The sequence below is a fragment of the Stegodyphus dumicola genome, chromosome 4 (genome assembly GCF_044657685.1).
Source record: "Stegodyphus dumicola isolate Sdum_Otavi_A_Nest chromosome 4, ASM4465768v1".
Classification (NCBI taxonomy): Eukaryota; Metazoa; Arthropoda; class Arachnida; order Araneae; family Eresidae; genus Stegodyphus; species Stegodyphus dumicola.
In genome coordinates, this window is record NC_140771.1 from 87665996 (window position 1) to 87689574 (window position 23579).

A 23579-nucleotide genomic window follows, 5' to 3' on the forward strand; every position below is an offset into this window, starting at 1 on the left:
GATCTGAATGCTTGTTATCATATTTTGATTAAGGTACTTTATTTCTAAATCAAACTTTATTTAAATTCCGAATTCCATATTATGAGCGACAATGAATCGAATTTTGTATTTGATTTTTATTAGTGCCTGTAAAAGCAGCCCAGGTGTACTAAATGTCGCTCAAAGGAAGTAAAGCAAAGAAAATTAACTCATTTAAATAATTCAAGATTTTTGTAACTGAAAACGTTAAGCTGACTTAATATTTTTTTAACAGTAATAAAATATTTTGTGGAGCTCAGAAAAGTACATTTCTATGGTTCCTTTGACTGTATTCAAAATATACCAATTTCGGTTCTGAACTTAGTGCAATAAAAATGTAAACATGGTTACATTGTAAACATATTTACCTGGCCATTCTTGATTACGATGAGAAATTCTGTTATCTTGACACTTGAAATATTTATCGAAGTAGAGCTCGTAGAGGCCATTGATCTCCTGAAACAAATAAGTGATATCAAGAGATAATCGTTTGTGATGTATTTATCTACTTCCTATTAAACTCAGAGCTTTCAAAGATCAATAAGTATAAAACATCATCAGTTTTCTCAGCTTTTCTCTGGCTTCCTGAATTCTCATGTCAAACTCAGGCTTGCCAACTCTATCGAGTTGCAATAAAAAACAATATTAAAACATATTTATGTTAATTCCTTTTTTTATTATTATTATAAATTGTTGGAATACCGTTTTAGAACTAATGTTCACGTGAACGAACAATATAAGCTTTGAAAGCAAACGAAAACGTATGAGTTCGGTAAATTAGGTAATAATACTATATCGACTCAATAAACGCAAAAGATGCACTGTTAAAATTGGTAATAAAATTTTAATTAAAATATGTAGAAAAACTTGAAAAAAATATTTGAAACTTTTAAAACTAAACTTTTACTTTTTAATATTATATTTGTTCTTATTTTTGGCAGACTTGAGAAAATGTGAATCAGTTTTAGTTTTTTCAGTAAATTCTGCACATAGTGTTACGGACACTCATATTTATTAATAATGATTCAAATTAAGGCTAGTGAAGTCATGTACAGGCTATAAGAAGACTTTGTAGATGGCTATTAAATTACACTTCAACTGGAGAGAAACCAGCAGCTCGTATCCCTAGTTCACCCTAATAACAATCTATACTTGTGGCCGAGACTTAATTTCTAAAATTAGAAAAGGAGCCCTATGGAACACTGTCAGGAAGTAAAGAAACAATAAATAAATAAATATTAAAATAACTAAGTAATTAAATTAAAATTAAAAGAGATGTAAATAAATAAATAGAAATTTAATACATTATTAAATTAATTTTAAATAGCTAAATAAAAATTAATTATTCCACCTCGTCTTATTTTGGGCCGTGATGCTGGAGCTCTACAGTAGAAAATCACTAGCGTGGCAGTGATACCTTTTCAGGAACGAAAAATTAACCCATTCTCATCAATTCATTGCATTTCCTGGAAAATAAGTCTTTAACATGTGAATTTGAGCTTTTCTTTCCTCAAAAGCCTCAAACTCTGTCCAAGGTTTGTGTCCGAACGAAAGAAAGGCTTGCGTTCAGAAGTTAGAATCGATATTTAAACCATATTTAATATTTAAACCATATTTAATATTAAATTTTTTGATGCTGAAATTGTGGTTAATTTACATAACAGAAGTGCAGAAGTCCATTTATTTAGGGCTCCAGTGCACTCCGGCGAAGATTATGATTTATCTCAAAAACTGAAAAGCATCGGAACCGGGCTCCACTGGACTCCTGCGCATTTCAAGCTCTGCCTGTACTCCTCGGAATAGCGGCGTTAAACAACAGGGTGCCTGTGCATAATGCACTACCTCTTCTATAAGTGCGTTAAAAATTTCGAAATAAATTAAGTACCATAACTTAAGTGAGAATCAAGAAATCTGTGAATCTTACTGTAGTAGCTCACTATCTCTCTCGTTTTTTAAAAGTGTTTAGAGGATTAAGAGACAAGTGTCACAAGAAAGCCGTCGAAATGGTGATGAAAAATGCGAATACCATGAGCCAGTAGTGATGTAATAAATTTTACATACAATATAAAGCTATGTACAATCAATAATCACAAGATACGAAAATGCAATACAACACTATTCACATATAATTTGCTTATCCAAGGTAGACATGGGACTTTTGCTATTGCGTGGATCATTCATAAATTTGGATTACAGGACTAAATAAGTTTTACGCTGCTTGGAATGTTCAAAGTGTTTCGCCAGATGGTAGAAGTAGGTTCCGATTTGAACAATTTTTAATTCTTCCTGTATCTTACTATACTATTTCTAACATACCATTGGGCCGTTCGTGATCTGTCGTAGAATACAATTCTGTGGATCTGTAACATTTTCCTGAGAAGGTCTGCCTGCGGCGGCGACTGAGAGTGTTCTCGAATCCAAGTTCCAAGTTTCTCTTTTGCCTTGATTGTCAAGCAAAATGCATGATTTGTTCCGGCTTTCATCAGGTGATTGCACAAAGGGCGCAGAAAGGATTAGGTCCAAGAGGGCAGAAGCTGATAGTGAAAAGGTCGTGACCGCTTGTCACCTGTGCAGACAGCAAGAAAAATTCGGACCTTTAACTCAATTCAAAGACCTTTCTTGATCAATATTACCCGATCATTCTCAACAACCTCCACGAACGCACTACAAACAATATCCGGGGTGACGCCACTACCAATTCAAACAGAAATCGACGCACTGTCGACAATCATCCTACAACTCAAGAAAACTTCGACGTACAATGGCGTAATTTTCAATCCACAAGAATATGAAGAAAAACCATCGAAATATAACAGACATCCCGCTCTGGGTCTTCACAATCTCCATTGCAACCTCGACAAGCCACCACCATACACGGATGAGAAAAAAGCATCTGTATACTTGTTGTTAGTAGCACGCGGTATCGGAGCTCCGCTTCTTCCTTCAGCAATAGCGGAAATAATTCATACAGCAAGCTAATTCTGGTATCATCATTTAGAGGAACATGAGCTGCGTATTTTGAGACATCGTATATCCCGATATGAAGAACAGACGAAGCATTGCTACAAAGGTAGGATTCACATCATAAGAAATTTCCAGGTCATTTGTATTAAGAACTTAATTCTGCGGTCTAATTTATTTAATTGAATACTTGACTTATTCCTCTAACTTGTGTACTGCAAAAATTTATCCTTTGCCAATTAACTGTTAATCTCTGATTCTGAGCTGTAAATTTATCCTAATTAACTAGGCAAGCTCTAATTAGTTACAACTGCTTTCCTTATATTTCACTGAACATATCACCCCTAATTCATTTTTCAATAATTATTATTATTTTTTATTTATTTATTTTATTTGAACCGGGAAATATTCACTAGACACTTTTAAATTCTGCAATTTTAATTCAGTTGTTTATATATATATATATATATTCTTGTTTTGTTTTCTTTATTTGCATCCTGTAAATCAGCATAACTCTCAAATTAACATTATTTCTTTGCAATATAATATAGCCATTTTAACTTATTATGCGATAAATAATATTTTAAAATGTTGTGTGGTAATATAGTGTTCTGAGATTATAGTTTAAATCTGTGATATTAACTCACTATAATAATAATTACGCAATATTTATTCTTAACAATTTATGTGAGGATAATGTGTGTTTCATTCATTGTATTCATTAATTATTTAGTTAGCTGTTCGACTGTGTTCCTTTATTACTAATCAGTTGCATTCCTGTTATTTTGTTTGGATTAGCAAATTTACCTATTTTCAACATTTAGGTTACATTATGTCTGTGTTAATATATTTTACTTTGTAATAATGCAATTTTGCAGAATAGTAATAACGTTATATTGTAATGATAATGCTGCACTTTCTACTACGGATACCCTTATAAGATTTCGGTGTTTCGTTAAATGGTTATAGCCAGTATTATTTTCATTACACGACCTCATTCCACCTGAGGCTCCCTCTTTGAAATATCAAGTGCAATAACTAGTGTATTTTTAGTGTTATACAACTCCTCACATCTCTGCTTGACTTAAATTAGGAGTCAGATGTCTGTTACATTTGTGAATTTAATAACCCAATAGTTTTGTACAGTTTCTTAGAGCTCACAGCTTAATTGTTCAGGTTGAGCCACCAGATTCTAGCAACTTACCAAGCAAATAATAATAAGCTGTCTACATAGCTGTCCAGTATGACTGACACAAAGACGTCAATGTCTGCTAGTGGTACGGATCCAACCCATCTAATAAACTCTACCACTATCTCATATGAGGATAAAATTAGTATTCTTTATGAGGGAGTCAGAAGCGTAGGAAATAGTAGAAGCGGCAAAATATACCTTCTGTCCGTAGACCTTAGAGAAATTCTTATAAAAACTCTAGATGCATTAAGATAGCTAGCACTGCAAGACCCGGCCATCTCGCCGCCTCTACAGACGGTGGAGAGAGGTACGAACACAGAGAAAGAGAACTGTACAACCACACAGTACCCTTTGCAGGCAATTTCAGTCAACAATAGTGGCCATGTACATCATCAAGAGCAAAACCATCCCAGCATAAGCACAGTACAAGCACCAACCTATGCAGAAATAACGCGGAAAATTGCGCGGAGGAGATTAAAAGAAAAACCAACCCTTTTAGTATTTCCAAAGAATAATGCTCCAGATGAAGATGTGCAAGCAGAATTGGGAAAACATAGTCCAGTTGCGAGTCTGGGACTTCAACTCAGACGTATCATGAGACTTAACAGTGGAGGGGTTGCAATGCGTTGTGACACGAAAGAAGATGTGATGAAGCTCAATGCAGTGCTGAAGGAAAACGACAATATAAAAGGAAAATTTAATATGCGTATTCCGCAAAAGCGGACCCCCCAAATGCACAGCTTTTAATATCCCGTATGGAACGTCTGTGGAAGAAGTGAAAGCACTTCTGATAAAGCACTTCCCACTAACGAAAGAAGGGGTTAATGTGTCATTTAGGCTAAGCGACAGAAGGATTCGTGCGACAAAGTGGGTGATAGAATGCACTCCGAAGGCATTTAGCAGTCTCATGGAAAATCCACAGTTCTGTACGGGATGGAGGGAGCATCGAGTAACAGAGTGCACGGGTGTAAGAAGATGTTTTCGTTGTCAGGATTTTGAACACACAGCGAAAGACTGTCCACACAAACTCTACTGTGCATATTGCGGAGGCAATCACGATATCAAAGACTGTACAGCAGAGATACCGCACTGTATAAACTGTCAGCTGAGTAATGATAGAACAAATGAAGCACTAGATACCATGCACGCAGCATATGCATCAGATTGCCCCTCTTACCGCAAGCAGATACAAAAAGTCCAATCTCGTACAGAATACTGAGACAAAACCTTTTAACGGCTCCCATATTTATCAGCATCAAGAGCTAGCATCCAAAAAGTCAAAGCTGCAGTACTCCATCTATTCAAAAGTTCTGTCTACTCACTCCTTCTCAATACTTAACTTTATTAAGACACAATAACACGCCGAATAAATACTAATTCAGAAGTCAAACAACAAAAATCAGCGTTATACCTACAAAATTTTCACAGGACTAGTTTCGATGGTTTTACCGAACCATCATCTTCAGCTGCAAAACCGCAAATGAACAAGATAGGAAATAATGATTAGATAAGATAAGATAAGATTATTTATTCTTGTCCAGGCTTTCTTATCTTATAGGAAATAATGATTAGATAAGATAAGATAAGATTATTTATTCTTGTTCAGGCTTTCTTATCTTATCTAATCATTATTTCCTATCTTGTTCATTTGCGGTTTTGCAGCTGAAGATGATGGTTCGGTAAAACCATCGAAACTAGTCCTGTGAAAATTTTGTAGGTATAACGCTGATTTTTGTTGTTTGACTTCTGAATTAGTACTTAACTTTATGTCCAATATCCAGCCTGATTTGCTCACAGAACAGGACATCAATTCCCACATTGAGAAGCATGACGAAATTAAAATCATTCAAATCAACCTGCAGAGAGCGAGAGCTGCCACGGCACAACTGGTCCAGTTTGCTATGGAGGAAGATGCAGACTTTCTGCTAATTCAGGAGCCTTTCCTCCAAGCAAAACAAGTAGCTGTATTTCCCCAGTCTTGGAAAATAATACAGCAACAGGAAGGGGAGGGTCCAAGAGCAGCTATCGTATGCTGTAGTCATAAGTGGTCTCCAGTCACTATAGCAAAATCAAGAGATATAGTGACAATTTCAGTGGAGGCAGGGTGCCTCACCATTTTTATCACTAACTCCTACATCCCGCCAACTGCGAATATAACAGAGTCGCTAGAACAGCAACAAAACGTCCTTAGAGAATTCCCAAATGCCCATCATCTTCTGGCAGGTGACTATAATTCCCATTCCGAAACGTGGGGATATCCCAACACGGATCTGAGGGGGAGAGAAGTAGAGGACTATATTGCCAGCAATGATCTTGTACTCCACAATACACCAGACTGTCTTCCGACATTTGAAACGATCATGGGACAGGGCTGGCCCGATCTAACTCTGTCAACTGCTGCCCTTGCTTCGAAAATTCAGAAGTGGACTGTCCAGGATGTCCCTTCAAATTCAGATCATCGGTATATCACATTGAGCATAAGCCATCCACATACCATATTCACCGTTCGAAGACATAAAACCTCACAGCGCCAGGTAAAGCAATTCACAAATAAAAACGGCCCATCACTGGCACGAATAGAGGACGCTCTAACAGCGTGCAGAGATGCAAAAGAAGCTGACACCATAACGAATAACATTATCAAGGAGCTGCAGTCCATCTGTAACACTACCTTTGGCATCAAGCCCCCAAAACGTCCTAAGGCAGCTAACTGGTGGACACAGGAGCTTAGAACTCTACAAAGCCGTACAAGGGCCATGAGGCGCAAAATGAAAAAAAGAGGGAGATGCGGCACGAAGACAAGAACTTAGCATAATTTATAACAAAGCGTAAGCTTATTACAAAAGGGCAATTTTAACGCGAAATTAAAAAGCTGGAGGGACTTTTGCACGAGAAACACTGAAATTTATGGAGTCCTGCACAAAATAGGGTCAAACAAGGTGTTTCATCCCCCTCAACATCGAATCTATGCAAGTCTACATACATGGCCTACTGGCATAATGGAGGATACCCTTCGGAAAATTGTGGATGCGGTTTTTCCCAATGCAGATCAGGAAGACAGAGATACTCACTCGGCTTACAATCTGGAAACCAGCACGCCCAACGACGTACCATTCACGAATTAAGAGGTGAGTACAGTCATTAAGTCACTTCCTATTAATAAAGCACCAGGCCCTGACTCAATCGATTATCGAATTCTGAGGGCAATGCACAGAGCACGCCCGGGTTTCCTGGCAAAATTCTTTAACAAGCTCCTGGAACTTAAATACTTCTCTCAAGCTTTCAAGACAGGGCAAGTGATTCTCTTCGCCAAGGAAGGGAAGGATCAAAGTAATCCAGCATCCTTCAGACCAATCTGCCTCTTACCAGTGTTAGGCAAGCTATATGAGAAGTTGATTACCCTGAGACTAAAATACTTTCTAGCCCAGAAACAAACTCTCTCAGAAGCACAGTTCGGCCTTCGAGAACACCGATCAACACTTAACGCATTACAGTTAATATGTAAGCAGGTGAAAAACTTCCATAATAACAAACTTCGTGCAGCAGTCTTAAGTCTGGATCTGCAAAGTGCGTTCGACTCCTTGTGGTGGCCGGCAATCTTAGAGGCACTTCACAAAGCTCAAATACCTGACAACATATTACAAGTTTTTAAGAGCTTTCTCAGTGACAGGACCTTCATAGCAGTGCATAATGGAGGACTTATCACCAAAAAGCAATTAAGGGGTTGTCCGCAGGAATCTTGTGCAGGTCCGGATTTATGGAATATCACCTTCAATTCCATTCTCAACGTGAACTGGCCAGCTCACTCAAAGGTAATTGCATTTGCAGACGATGCAACCTTTGTAGCTAGTGGCAGGAGCAGAGACATTCTAGCAAATAATCGTAATGAAGTTATCTCAATGTTTGACAATCTGTGCCGGGAAAAGAAGTTTAAAATTTCTGAGGCCAAATCCAAATACATGATATTTCATAAGCCGGGGCGAACAATCACACGAAACCCTTGTATCTCTATGCAGGGGAGGAAAATCAAACGTGTTAAAGAACTAAAGCTCCTTGGCATCACGTTGGATGAGGCTTTCACTTGGATACCCCACCTACGGGCGCAACGTGAGAAAGCGCACCGCATTGCAAACAGCCTCAAAAGAATGCAGGGATCAAATTGGGGGTTACGCCCTCACATCTTAAAAATTCTCTATTCTACAGTTGTAGAGAAGATAATTACTTATGGAGCGGCGATCTGGGCCTGCCCGATGACGACAAGAAAAGCCAAAGTGCTAAACAGCATTCAGAGACCTTTTGTTCTTGCTATAACTAGGGCGTACCGAACGACTTCAACAGCAGCCGCATCAGTCCTAGCAGGGCTAATACCACTGCCAATTAAAGCGATGCGGGAGGCTGCAATTGATTCGGTTTTCCAACGGCAAATGTGTATGACTTTCGGGGACGCCACTTATGACGCCTCTGAATATGAGTTCAAGAGTTCCCAGCTGGATACGCACCCATCCCTTTACGGGAAGGGAGTCTTCACGTACCACGACCCAGCTCTCGCACCAAATACACACGGCCCAGGAGTAATCATATTTACAGACGGGTCCAAATTAAATGGAGAAGTGAAGTGCGCTTTTGTAGCATATAATAAAGGAGATGTACTAGCAACCTGGAAAGGGCATATGAACCCTGGAAACACAGTGTTCCAGGCGGAAGTTCTGGCACTAAAACACAGTGTTCTGGCGGAAGTAAGGCAATAGATTGGCTAACAACATCCCACCAACGGTACTCAACAATATTCACTGACAGCCTCTCAGCAATTCATGCAATTAAAAACCCACGACATTCAGCGCATCTTATTACGGAGGTGCAAAAAACGCTTAGAGAGAACACTCCCACTTCAAAGATCCGCATATCCTGGGTAAAGGCACACGCTGGAACCCATGGTAATGAGAAAGCAGACGAATTGGCGAAGGAGGCAGCCCAAAATCAGGACGCAGAAGAAGTTTCGATTTTGCTGCCGAAATCGCACCTAAAAGGCAAAGCGCGGGAAACGGCCCTAAGCCTGTGGCAGGAGGAATGGGATACAATCCAACAAGGCCGGAGAACTCATGACTTTATACATAGAGTGACGACAGATCGGGTAATCTCCGCACCCTACCTCACGCGCTTCATAACGGGTCATGGACCTTTCCCGTCTTATTTCAAAGACAGAGGCATGTCTACCACCAATATCTGTGTCTGCGGCAATGAAGGGTCACCCGATCATTATCTTGTGGAATGCTCTTTAACACAGAAATGGCACATTAGCTTCGGTGGATCTGAGGTCCCGTTCAAGCGCTTTCTAACAAAACAACCGGCACTTACAAATAAAATTAAATGTATAATGGATAAGCTCGAAGCGCTTGGACAAGAGCTGTGTCAAGCAGAATGATGTCTAAGAAGCTCCAAGTAGTGAGCTAAGTTATGTGCATCAAAATATTCGCTTAGTAAGTCTATATTTATATGCCTGGTATCACTAGATATGTACTGCTTGACGTCTTGTTTTTGTCTTTCAGTACTAATTCACAAAAAGTCATGTTTCTGTATGCAATGTTGTGTAGGCCATGTATGCTATGACAATATGCTATGCTATGTCTATGCTATGCTATGCCCACCTGCTGTACAGGTCATGTTATGCTGTTTATATATATGTGGGGAAAGGCAACGACGTCTGCTCCGCTCTCCAGCTAATCCTCGTCTTCTCCCGAAGGCGGGAAACACATGCTGACGCAATGCATACGTAACACAATAGGAGATTAGGGAATATCATGACATAACATTTCCCACATTCGGCCATCATGACCGGACAGGCAACCTCGCCTGAAGCAACATAGTATATCATCAAATTAAAAAAATTATTATAATATAGTAACATAGGTATGAAAAAAATAATCTGTATATACAAAGCTGAGGATACTTACACATATGGAGCAAAAAAAATAGATTAAACACACCACAGCAGTTAACTAAAAATAAAAAGAACATTAGTATAACAAAATGAATTAAAAAGTTGATATGAGGGAAAAAATTATTAGAAAGTTCTCAGGTGTCATCTGTCCAAACTCAGGAGGACCTATAATGCTGACAGTTGAATAAAAATCAAGTGATACGATCAATATTCTTGGACCAGGGTTTCATGTATTCAGCACAAGTAGATGTTTTGGATGGTCCGTCGAAAAATGCACACTTTTCCACATTATATGTGTCATTTTGTTTGAGCCTGGTGACTTTATAAGGTCCGAGAAATTTCTGTTTGAGTTTTAGACCAGGGCCAAACTGAGTTCGTTTGATAGCCACAAGGTCATGAAGTTGAAATTTTTGTGCCTGTTTTCGTCGCAAATTATAAGTACGGCGATTTTCGTCTTGCACTTTAGAGATTTGCTGTTTTGCGTCCTTACGGAGATCGTCACGTTGCTGAATGAATGCAGATTTAATCTCCTCGTCGATTGGAGCAGCGATGTTTATGTCGTTTTGCCATTTTATTTTAGTCCCAAAGAGAAGTTCAAAGGGAGTGGAATTGATGCTACGTTGAAAAGTTGAATTAATAATTTGCTGCACGGCGAGAACATGGCGGTACCATTGCTCAGGGTTGGTTATGGAGAGTTTAGAAAGGACAGCAATAATAATAGAGTTCAAAGGCTCAACTTGACCGTTCGATCGTGGAAGGCCAGCTGTAATAAGAACGTGCTTTATTCTCTGTGTGTCAAAATAGTTTGCAAATGCAGTGGATTTGAATGCAGGGCCTCGATCAGAGATAATCCGTGAAGGATTTCCGAAGACTGATCTTTGAGATTCCAGCCGACTGATAACTTTATCTTCGTCTGTAGACTTTGTCGGATAAAGCCACACGAATTTAGTAAAAGAGTCTATAACTGCCAAAATATGTTTGTATTTCTTTGATGTGGTGGCAAGGGGACCTAGGTGGTCGATATGGTACGTGTGCAAGGGTGCGTCGTCTTTGTCAATGGAGTGCAGAAGTCCGTCTTGTTTGCCACGCTGTCGATTATTGAGGATGCATGGGATGCAGTTATTTTCAATGCATGGGATGCAGTTATTTCAATTTAATTAGCACTGTTCAATTTTTTCTTTCAGATTTGGGATAAAATATTCTTTTTTAAAAATTTCTTGAGTGTGGATTACGACGAAGTGGCCTGTTCGTGAGCTGTTTTAATGACATTTGCCTGCATATCCTCAGGCATCACAAGTAAGTCAATGCCGTTGACGTTTTTGTACAGAAGATTGTTCTTAACGAGAAAGTTATCATACGAAGGCGTCGTTTGAAGGAGTTCTTTAATAGCCGTAATACGTAATAGGCTCGTCGGTTTCTTGTGCTTTGCGAAATTGGAGAAGGACACTGTCTTGGATAGTCATGCAACATGGACTGCGACTGAAGGCATCCACGTGAGCCATTTTTGAGCAGGTACGGTGCTCAATTTCGTAGTCAAAATCTTGGAGATATAAAACCCATCGGGCTATTCTTGAATTGAGTTCCTTTTTATTTAAAGTTTGCACAAAAGCGTTGCAGACAGTGATAATTTTAAAATGTGAACCAAGGACGTAAATACGGAACTTTTTTAAAGCTTCAACAATTGCAAGGACTTCGAGTTCATAACTGGTGTATTTACGCTCGTTGTCCGATGTTTTCTTTGACATGTAGTAAACAGGGTGAAAGCTGTTATCGTTCATAGATTTTTGTTGTAGGACTGCCCCCAAGCCATCAATGGATGCGTCGGTATGAATTTCGATAGGACTCTTTTGATTAAAAATACTTAAAACTGGTTGTTGAGAAAGCAAATATTTTAACCTGTGAAATGCGGCTTTTTGATCAGCATGAAATTGAAAGGGGGTGTCCTTACGAAGGAGATCACTAAGGGGTTTTGCAATGCTAGAATATGAGGGGATGAATTTCCTAAAATATCCCGTGAGACCGAGGAAGCATTGGACGTCTTTCGTACTCTTAGGTTTGGGGTAGTTAATTACAGATTTTGTTTTCGAAGGGGAAGGAAACGTTTACCGTCTTCGATATGTCCAAGAAATTCGATTTTTTTGTGAAGAAATTGACATTTAGGAAAATTAACTTCTAGACCATATTCACTAGCAACTTTGAGTACTTGGTTGAGACGATGAATGGCTTCATTTTCATTTTTGGCTACATCGTCCAACTACATCGTCCATGTAGGGTAAAACATAACCTTTGACAATTAAATCACGAAAAACATAATTTATAAAGCGCTGGAATACTGAAGGGCAATTTGAAAGACCAAATGGCATTCGAAGAAACTGGAATTGTCCGTTGTGAGTTACAAAAGCTGTATATGGTTTACTTTCGTCCGCTAATGGCACATGAAAAAAGCCGTTACGTAGGTCAAGAGTACTAAAAATTTGCGCGTATTGAAGTTTATCCAAAATGTCATCAATAAGAGGAAGAGGAAAATGATCCTTAATTAAAATATTTGCTTTCTCAACAACCAGTTTTAAGTACTTTTAATCAAAAGAGTCCTATCGAAATTCATACCGACGCATCCATTGATGGCTTGGGGGCAGTCCTACAACAAAAATCTATGAACGATAACAGCTTTCACCCTGTTTACTACATGTCAAAGAAAACATCGGACAACGAGCGTAAATACACCAGTTATGAACTCGAAGTCCTTGCAATTGTTGAAGCTTTAAAAAAGTTCCGTATTTACGTCCTTGGTTCACATTTTAAAATTATCACTGTCTGCAACGCTTTTGTGCAAACTTTAAATAAAAAGGAACTCAATTCAAGAATAGCCCGATGGGTTTTATATCTCCAAGATTTTGACTACGAAATTGAGCAACGTACCGGTTCAAAAATGGCTCACGTGGATGCCTTCAGTCGCAGTCCATGTTGCATGACTATCCAAGACAGTGTCCTTCTCCAATTTCGCAAAGCACAAGAAACCGACGAGCCTATTACGTATTACGGCTATTAAAGAACTCCTTCAAACGACGCCTTCGTATGATAACTTTCTCGTTAAGAACAATCTCCTGTACAAAAACGTCAACGGCATTAACTTACTTGTGATGCCTGAGGATATGCAGGCAAATGTCATTAAAACAGCTCACGAACAGGCCACTTCGTCGTAATCCGCACTCAAGAAATTTTAAACAAAGAATATTTTATTAATTAAAAGTCGATTAAATTTCCTATAATCGATGCAAACACGGGGTGTACCATCTTTTTTACGCACCACGAGAACTTGACTGGCATATGGAGATGAACAAGGTTCAATAATTTTAAGTTTCAACCATTCATTTATTTGTTTGTCAACAATTTCCCGTTCAACAAAAGGAAGGCGGCTAGGAGGGTGAAACATCGGTTTATCATCGGATAGAGTGATTATTAAGTTTAATATCTGTCGTCTTTGTTTTATTTGGAACATAAGAATTCAGCAAACGTTCTGCCGCAGCACGAGTTTCTTTGGAAACATTTGAACCAATATCAAAAGCTGGAACATCGTCATTTATTGCAAAAATGAAAGATTCAGGAGCAGTTTCAAAGCATTGCTCGGAAGGTTTTGAAAAATATATACCGTCTGCTGTAATAGTTAATTTAGCATTTTTAATTACGTCACATCCTACAATGAGAGAAAATTGCATAGAATGATTTGGACGAACTCTAATATTAGCCGGAAAGTCCTGATTATTAATTTTGATAATGGTTTGAAAATAGCCAATAATAGGAATTTTCGAGAATCCGAAACCAGTTAACACTCCAGAATTATTTGAAAGTGGTGGGGAACCAAGTTGCATCCGTGTGTTTTCATTCAGTAATGTGACCTCACTTCCAGTGTCAATTAATCCAGAAACTGTGCTATTGAGTATAACGACAGTTTTACACATATTACCGTGAGAGGTTTGTACTGTATTTACTTCGGCAGGTGGAGTGGAAGTCTCATTTGATGTAGTGAGGCGGCAATCCATAGATTTATGCCCAAAACGACCACAAGTTATACACTTTGGGCCAAGAGAACGATTAGGATAAGACCGTGAGAGGTGTCCAACCTCATAGCAGTTAAAACAAGTTTGTGGTTTAGTTTTAGATGGACCAGTATTATTAAATTTCTTGTCGTGTTGTTGGTCTGAATTTTTTCGTCCAGTACCACGTCTGGGGCCATTATTCGTATTTTTAAAATTTGATGAACGAGAGATATTTGTATGTCTAGTCGTAACTACAGATTCATAAGTGCGTAGCTTTTCCTTGAATTCAGAATATGAATTTTGCACCGTAGAGAATAATTTTATCGGATGGGGTACCAAGTATTCCTTGAATGGTATACTGAATGACAGAAGCCTCGTCGATAACACCGTCACCACGATTCGCAATTTCGCGCATTGCGATAAAATATTGCAAAGAGCTTTCATTCGAGCGCATTTTTCTTCTTTCGAGTTGTTTATGAATTTCAATAGACGTAATTTTATCGGAGAACTCATTAAGTAATAATGTTTTAAACACGTCGTATGAATTGAGATTCCGTTGTGAAAACAAAAAAGTTTTAGCAGTACCCACAACAAGTCGTTTCGCAAAAACTAATTTTTGCTGGTCGGTAAGATTTGGAAATAATTGGAAATTATCCTCTATATCGTTGAAAACAGCATGGACTGAATAGGAATCATTGTCTGAAAAGTTTCTGCAAGTGTTTGAAAGAACTCTCAAAATAAACCATAAATCATGACTCAGCTCGCGAATCTCGGTGTTCGCCGTCATATAAACACCGGAGCGACTCGAATTCAAATTTATTACTTCCGCGTCAGAAGAAACAACGCGATTTGGGTTAGGCACCGTGGAGAGAGGGGAAGGGGGAACAGAAGAACTTAGACCTACAGGCGTCTGTGCACTGTCGGTGTTTGAAATTGAATGATCGTCATCGGATAAAAATTTAACATCTAGGGAATTGTGAAAATCCGTCAGATTAGTGAGCGCATGAAAACTTTTTTCACATAAAACATCTTTATTAGTGGAAGCTTCCAAATGCAATAAATTCGCCACTGATATAAAAGCTGATGAATAGAAATCTTTTAATAGAAGTTCTTTATGTTTTGCCAAATCGAAACTGTCCGGGAACGCGGCAAAATTTCGCATTCGCTTTCGCGAAGAATGATAAAAATCGGAATATCCGAGCACGGTATTAAATAATTTAATAACTCGTGTTGTGCCATATTTAAGAGAATTCGCTATCAATGGGATATCACCTAATTTTAGGGCCATAGTTCTTTAAACAGTAAAATAGGAGAATATGAATATGAAATAGGGTATGTATGAATGAGAATTAAACAGTATAAACACAGCTTAAAATCCAAATACTAATAAATTATGAACGAATCAGGGGAAAATGGGCCTACCTAACGTCGGAGCAGTCCTTATAATCCAATATATATCTTGGCCAATCCAATGATCCCAAAATCGAATTTCGATTTAACGTCCAAAATCAGAAGAACGGACAAGTAGCATGTAACATCATTCACATATGTCGTCCAGCTTGAAGAATATTAAATCGTCATAAAGGCACGTCTTCATTCACATACGTCGTCTGGCTTGAAGAAGAATATTAAATCGTCATAAAGGCACGTCTTGCCTTTGTTAGCTTTCTGAACGTCTTGAGTGATTACTGGTGTCTAGGGTTCGATTAACGCATGTACAAAAGGCACGGTCGAGCTCCCAAAATGTGGGGAAAGGCAACGACCATAGTTGATGACACACATTTATTACTGTTTACAAATATAGATTATATTAGGATTACAATTAATGAAAATGGTATACGAGCGATCGAGCGACTTCTGCTCCGCTCGCCAGCTAATCCTCGTCTTCTCCCGAAGGCGGGAAACACATGCTGACGCTATGTATACGTCACACAGTAGGGGATTAGGAAATATCATGACATAACATTTCCCATATATATATATATATATATATATATCAAGCAAGGTAGTAATTATAATACTGAATGACCAATTTGGTCTAGAAAACATCTTGCGCAATATGCAGCAAAATAAGTAAATTAGAAATTGTAGTAAGTTCGCCTAAAAGTTACCAGGAGCTGCTGCTCCAAAAAGTTCAACACGTTTTAAAAAATTAATACATATGAAAATCAAACCATTTAACATCTAAAACATTAAAAAAAATCAGATAAAAAAAGTAAGCGGAAAATGGTAAATTAGCCTAACTCGACTTCCAAACTGGCTTTTCAAGGGAAATTTTATTTGTTTGAACGTCGAATCAAGCTAACCCCATTACGCGTTTCGCCGAAATAGACAATTGAAACTTGTTCGCTACAAAATTTTTTAATTTAGACGAAGTGTCTTGGAAAATTTTAATAGTCTCAATTCTCTGTTCCAATTTCCCGACGCGTCCGCACAAAATGACACATTAAGGTGTTAAAATATAAAAAACTATTCCGATACATCTTAAATCTAGACTAAAATAAAAATAAAAATAAAAATAAAAAAAATAAAAGCAAAAGTAAATAGCGGTCTGCTATTAGTCCTAAATATACAAAAACATACGGGCTGGGCCTGCAAGCTTAAAGATTTATAATTTTATATATTTTAGAAATCTGTAATTAAAATAAAAGAAAATTAAGATGAAAACCAACAAAGTGGGTCTTGCTAAGACCAAGAAAAAGTTGTAACAAAAGAAACAAAAAACTGACCTGTGGCGATGCAGAGCTCTCCCTCTTAAAACTATGTTGGAAAGTGTGTTGTAATTCCCTTCTGTGTACTTCAGTCGTGTGACGTATGTAGGGGGGAGCGAAGTTCTGTGGGCATCAGCCAATACGAAAAGATTGTCCGTTAGCTGCAACTCGTCTCCAATTATCGAAGGGGGTCGGAAAACTCGGAAAAACGTGAAAAGATATCAAAATGGCGTCTGACATGTAGTTGGAAGAAAAAATGGGACTAAAAGTGAAAATGGTTAATTCAGCTAAAACTACAAAACTTGGCCACAAAAGCAAGAGTAAAAGGAAAAAACAGTCATTTGTTAAAAAAGTCGTAATTCTTCAAGCTAGCGGGCGATCAAGCTACTATGAAAAATGAAAAGGCCCGATTTGTCAATAAAAGCAGTAAAATTGGCCATTATAGAAATTTAAAACTATTTACACAATAGTATTTAAAAGTAAAGTGCCCAAATTTTGGAGGAGAGAGAATGAATAAACAAGAATTATCTGTACATTTTTACATTAGATTCTCTGAATCAGTCATCCATCTTAAACCGTCCTTCGGGCTTTAGGCATAAAATATCATTATCTAATTCAAAAAATCTAAAAATAGGTAAGGCCAGCTTTTTTTAGGGTATTTTTAATTATTTTATGAGGAATTAAGTTACTTTTCAAAATAGTTACGAAGTATAGTATTTCTTCTTGTAAGTGTTTCGCAGTATTGCAGATTCTTTTTATTCTGAGTAGCTGTGAATAAATTGTGTTAAGTATGACTCCTTTGGAAATATTTGAATTCCAGTTAGTTAATTTAAGTGTGGAAAAATTAAATTCTCTTCTTTTGTCGTAAAATTTAATAAAATTGTAATCTATAATATGTAAATCAAGGTAGATTACATTATGCTGTTCTGTATTTGTTTTATTTAGTTTTAAGCATGCAGAGTAGATATTAGCTACTTCTATTTTGTTGTAGTTATTAAATGCAATGCCATCATCAATATATCTATAGATGTGTTGGTAAAATATACGTTCTTCTGTACTGAGTGAACGGACATAGGTCAATTCTTTTGTAAAAAGGAATAATTCACAGACAGAGCTTGAAAAATTACCGCCCATTGGGATTCCCTGTACTTGTTTATAGATGCTATTGTCAAATTGAATAAAATTATTGAAGAGCACGCTGGAGAGGAATAGTTGCCATTTTTCGTTGCTGAGAATGGTAGTAATTTGCGGAAATAAATCTGGAAGAGCTAGTAAACTTGTAAAAATTCTTCAAGTGGTAGAGAAGTATAGAGGTTTTCAAAGTCGTAGCATTGGATATGGTCTATTTTAAGATATTTTGTTTATTATAAAAATGTTTAGTCAATATATATGCCGCTAAGCTATGTTCATATGCAAGGCTATGTTCTGTATGCCGTGCTGGCTATATCACACTGTGTATTTTATGTCGTAAATCTGTGATGTCACTATGTTACGTCACTATGTTATGTCGCATTACTATGTATATTATGTCAAGAGATGCTATGGTATGTCGCTACGCTATACCCATCTTTCATGTAGTTAAGTTATGTTGTGTATTTAATGCTGTAATTATGTAATACTTATTCTATGCTATGTCACATGATGGTGCAATGTTAATGCTATGCCATGTTATGTCTACGCCAAGCTATGATATGTCATCTTGCAAAGTCCACCTGTCGCATAGGTCATGCCACACTGCGAATTGTATGTTGTAAATATGTAACCACAATGTTATGTCGCTATGTCTTATCTATGCTTAACTATGCTATGTTGCTATACTATATCCACCTGTCATGTAAGTTACATTACGTTGTGTATTTAATTTTGTAAATAGTGATGAGTCGGTACTTCCGAACCGGGTATTTTCTAACGGGTACTTAGTTGTAACGGGTACTGAAAATCGGTAAATCCAAGTACCCGTTACTTCAGTACCGAAATCGGTACTTTTCGGTATTCGTTAATTCTGTACCGAAACGGGTACTTTTCGGTATTCGTTACTTCTGTACCGAAACGGGTACTTTTCGGTATTCGTTACTTCTGTACCGAAACGGGTGCTTTTCGGTATTCGCTACTTTGTAACGAAAATATGCGTCTCTTCTCGATATTTCGGTATTCGTTACTGGAGGATCGATGAGGGTTCAGCTCACTTCGGTTTTGGTACGAGGACAGTAGTATCTGGTTGTATTTGTGAAATGGTGATATGCGCTCCTTGTGTCCATGAATGACCTTGAAACAGGGCATGGAATGGCAAACGTGAAAGGGGGAAACTTCCGTTCCGTTCGTCACGGAGACTAGAGTTTGAGGTAGTATAATTAATTGCCTTTGTGTGCGCGGGAGGACGAGTGTGAAATAGTGGAAATTTTTCGAAAGGCCGTTCGTTGTGTGTGTGTGGGGGGGGGGGAATAGTAGCAGTTGGAGTCACTGTCGCCGGTATTGCTCGCTTGTGATTGGAGTCGGTATAGTGAGGAGGAAAAGAGAGGGGAGCGCTAGATGATTTGCAATCCGAATTGTGCATGTTTTAATTTTTCATCGTTTGTAGGAGAAAAACTACGTGGATCTGAAATGATTGATTTGGTAAGTTGCTGTCGTTGGATTGGTAAATGGAATCAACTACCAACTAGATTACTTCCTTTTCCTCAACATATTTTTAGCATAAATCATTAAAAATATTTTTCGTTTGCTTGCTTAATAGGGCAACGTAAATCATATGATCCTTTTTAAATAAATATGATCCTTTTTTTATCCCGCTGTACCTACTTCAGAAAATGTCACAGCATCTAGTGGATCACTAAGCCAATCAACATAAAATACAGACGCAATTTTAAACTTTTCTAATGAAAGAGCAAAGATAACTGACCCACATATGATAATTCTTCCCTCTTCTAAAAACAGATTTTCATCTCGCCAAAAACTAAACCCAGGTCACGTGTCTAACGCAGGATTGTCAACGCCTGCTTTACCCCCCAAGACGTGACGACGCTCCTCCGATAGCAAGAGAGGTGAACTTTGACCTGGCAGTCCGAATCTTCTTTTTTTTTAACTCCCTCTGGAGCTTAACTCCCTCTGGACCTCTGGGGGGGGGGTGAACTATCGAATGGAATACCGGAAATTATCCGGACATGTTTATGTAAACATACATGTCCCTCCCTTTTTTCCTTTGCATTTTTTGCTCTTTCATGCCTGATTAATAGAATCATTACGCGATATTGCACTTACCCTTTTCACAGCGTAGTGCTGATTTTAGAATTTGCAGCTGGAATGAACAGCGGAAGTCGTTAATAGAATTTTTTTATGCTTATCTGACGATGCTGATGACCATCTCCCAACTTCGTCACTTTTCCCATAAGATTCATTCTTGTCTCGTACTGGTGAGTATCGGTACGTTATAGAATTGCTTAGTCTCTATCAGTTTCTTACGCCTCAGAAAAAAAAATCGAATTACAAAATGTCTAGTAAGAAAAGGAAATTCAGCTTGGTTCGGCAGCACTTTTCCTATACTAATGAAGACGAAAAAGTTATGTGTGACATTTGTAAAGACCTTTTATCCATCAAAGGTGGTTCAACAGGAAATTAAAAAAAAACATTTGCAAAGGAAGCACCCTTGTGTAAATCTGCACGAGAAACGCGCTTTGCCGAATCAAGATGTTGATGATATTGATGCCGCTCCAGTCCGTTCTGTGGTCACTAGCCCTGCAGATGGTGGGCAACCATGCACATCCCAGCAGACTACAAAACTTACGGTAGACAACAGTGCTTGTGATATTGTTGGTGTATTTTCACAAAACTGCCAGTCCAACATAATGCAGTTTGTCCAGAGAAATACGATGGATGTAAATAAAAAAAAAGTAATCGATTGCGCACTGATCAAAATGGTATATAAGGATTTACAACCAATAAGTATCGTAGAAAATGAGGGATTCCGAGAATACTCAAAGGCTTTGAATGCAACCTATTCCTTACCTTGAAACGGAAAACGGTTTCTAAATCCTTGCTTCCTGCTGCTTATGAAGACAAAAAGAATAGTTTAAAAAACGTTCTTAGTGCTGTACAAAATATCTGTTTGACTGTAGACTGTTGGAGCAACCAAAAGGCTGAAAGTTACATGGCCGTGACAGGCCATTTTATTGACAAACACATGCAAAGGAAAACGGTACTGATTGACTGCTCAATTTTTGATGAACGTCATTCAGCCAAAAATATTGCAGAAAATATCATACACATTTGCCAACCATATTTTCCGATGGAAAAAGTGTCTTTAATAGTGACTGACAAGGCCAAAAATATGATTAACGCTGTCCACAGCGAACTAAAGTTGAAACATTTAGGATGCATTGCACACTCTCTCAATTTGGTTGTCACAAATTCTCTAAACGAGGTTAACGACCTTCTAACGAAAATTAGGGATATTGTGATAGTTTACAGGAGAAGTAATATCGCTGCAAAAAATTTGCGAAAATATCTGTGCTCTAGCGAGGAGAGAAAAGACTTAAATATCATCTTAGATGTGAAGACCGTTGGAACAGCACGTTTTATATAGTAAAACGTTTCCTTGAACTGAAAGACGCTATTCGTTCGACAATGGGTTTGATGAACGACCCCCCCCCCAGAGGCTCTTGATGCGCCAGAATTTGAAAGTGTCCAACATCTTTGTGACGTTTGAAACCTTTTGAAAAGGTGACTTGCGAGTTGAGTTCGGAAAAATACTTGTCAGCATCTATGGCGCCTGTGTTAATCGGCGGACTTCAAAAAATCTGTGAAAATCTGCTTAGTAAAAGTGTTAATGAACAAGTAAAAAATGTGGTACTAGTACTACAACGTGAATTGGGTAATAGATTTACAACTATCGATTCAAGAGAAGACATTGCTCAAGCCTCCTTGACCCCCGAATAAAAAAATTGGGGCTTAAATGTGATGTCGCATCTGTGAGTTATCGGTAGTTGCACAAACTACCCATAATCTTGTTGAGGATGTGGAAGAGGATGATGAAGAGATAGACGAATCATGGGTTTGGTTCGAGTTTGAGAGTAAAGTTAAAGACTCTCGAACTTCATCAGCTCCCACAGCAGACGTGGCGATCGACAAAGCTGCGGCAGAAGTGAAAAGATACCTGCAAGAGCCCATTCTTTCCAGGAAATCTGATCCACTGGAGTGGTGGGAAAAGACTAAAAATGTATTTCCTAATTTGTATGAATTATCACGGAAAAAATTAGGCCTTGTGGCTACTTCAGTGCCATGCGAAAGGGTGTTCTCTAAAGCTGGATTAATACTGAATGATCGGCGAAACCGTTTGAGTGGACAAAAGTTGAAACAACTAATTTTCTTACATTACAATTATAATATTTAATCATTTGTTGACCTTCTTAAAATTCCAACCTAAGTTCAGCTTAAAATGTTTATTTCTATGTTTATTTTCGCTGCATTATTTTCAAAACTGTTTCTGGGAGTCAATTTTTTTATGCTTAATTTTCCGTTACATATTTTAAGTGGTCTTTATAAAAAGAAATAGAAGGAATTAAATGCCTAAAATTTCCATAAAGTTAAAAAATTTTATAATTTTATAACGTTTTGAACAGCCTATCAAAGTTTTATTTGTTTTAATTAAATGAAATATTACTTCATTCAAATGTCAATTTCTTAAAAAAAATATTATTTTGAAATTGTATTTAGATCATTAATATAATATAAAGTTCTACAGTTCTATTATTTACTTAGCTGTACTCACATATGTTAAGTTCTCGTAGTTGAAAGCATGCTATCTTATTTTCTAGTGTTTAAATCATCTTTAATTTAAATTTTTATATCGAATGTACTTATTGAATTCATATAATGCGATTTTACAAATATTTTTGTTGCTTTTTGCTGTTACAGTATCCAGATATTACGTTCTCGTAGTTTTAAAGACATGCTGCCTTATTTCCTAGTGTTTTTAATAATCTTTCACTCAAAATTCTCATTTTGTTGCATTTTTGTGTTTACAGTAGTTACTGCATCCAGGTATTGCGCTCTCACAGTTTTAAACCCTTTGCTATCTTATTTTCTAGTGTTTTTTGATAATCTTCAATTCAAAATTGTTATATTGAATGTGCCTTTTAAAATCATATTGTGCGTTTTTAAAAATATTTTTAACCATTTTGCTGAAATTTACTTATTACTGTAGTACATACAAATATATTACATTACCTCACTTTTCAAAACATACCTCATTTTCTAGTGCTTTTGGTAATTCAAAATGTTTAAATCAAATATATATGTTTATGCATTTTTTAAAATCATATTTTTTGTTTTTAAAAATATTTCTAATAATTTTGTTGTTTATTGTACGGTGCCAAATCTCCAAAAGTACAAATTTAACTCAAAATAAACCTAAATGTAATTTAAAAAGGAACAGTATAAACTTTTTTGTGAAAAAGCTCTTCAACCATGTGTATATGAATAAATGTGTAAATTTTATTTTATGCCAGTATTGTACAATTAAACACACAAGGTCATTTATGTTATATTTAATGTTTAAATTATCTTACTTTTTTATTCAGAATTTTTAATATATATAGGGGAGAGTAAAGAATAAGAGATTTATCTTTTTTAAAATTTGGTAGCTTGAATAAGTTTTATTTCGCAGTGGTACTGAAGGTCATTATCTTATCTATAAGTGGGATAAAGGTTTGTGATTATTTTAATGTCTA

General features: G+C 37.3%; 1 protein-coding gene across 3 annotated transcripts in view; it reads right to left on the minus strand.

Annotated features, from left to right (window-relative positions):
• Positions 1-23579, minus strand: part of LOC118179565 (chymotrypsin inhibitor-like) — a 98488-nt gene that overhangs the window by 12856 nt on the left and 62053 nt on the right. For all 3 annotated transcript variants that reach the window (XR_015040706.1, XR_015040707.1, XM_085815170.1), the window contains exon 2: positions 387-474. Coding sequence is in view for 1 of the 3 variants with exons in the window: in XM_085815170.1 (XP_085671296.1) it covers positions 387-474 (88 nt within the window). In the remaining 2 variants the exon portion in view is untranslated. The remainder of the gene's footprint in view (positions 1-386; positions 475-23579) is intronic.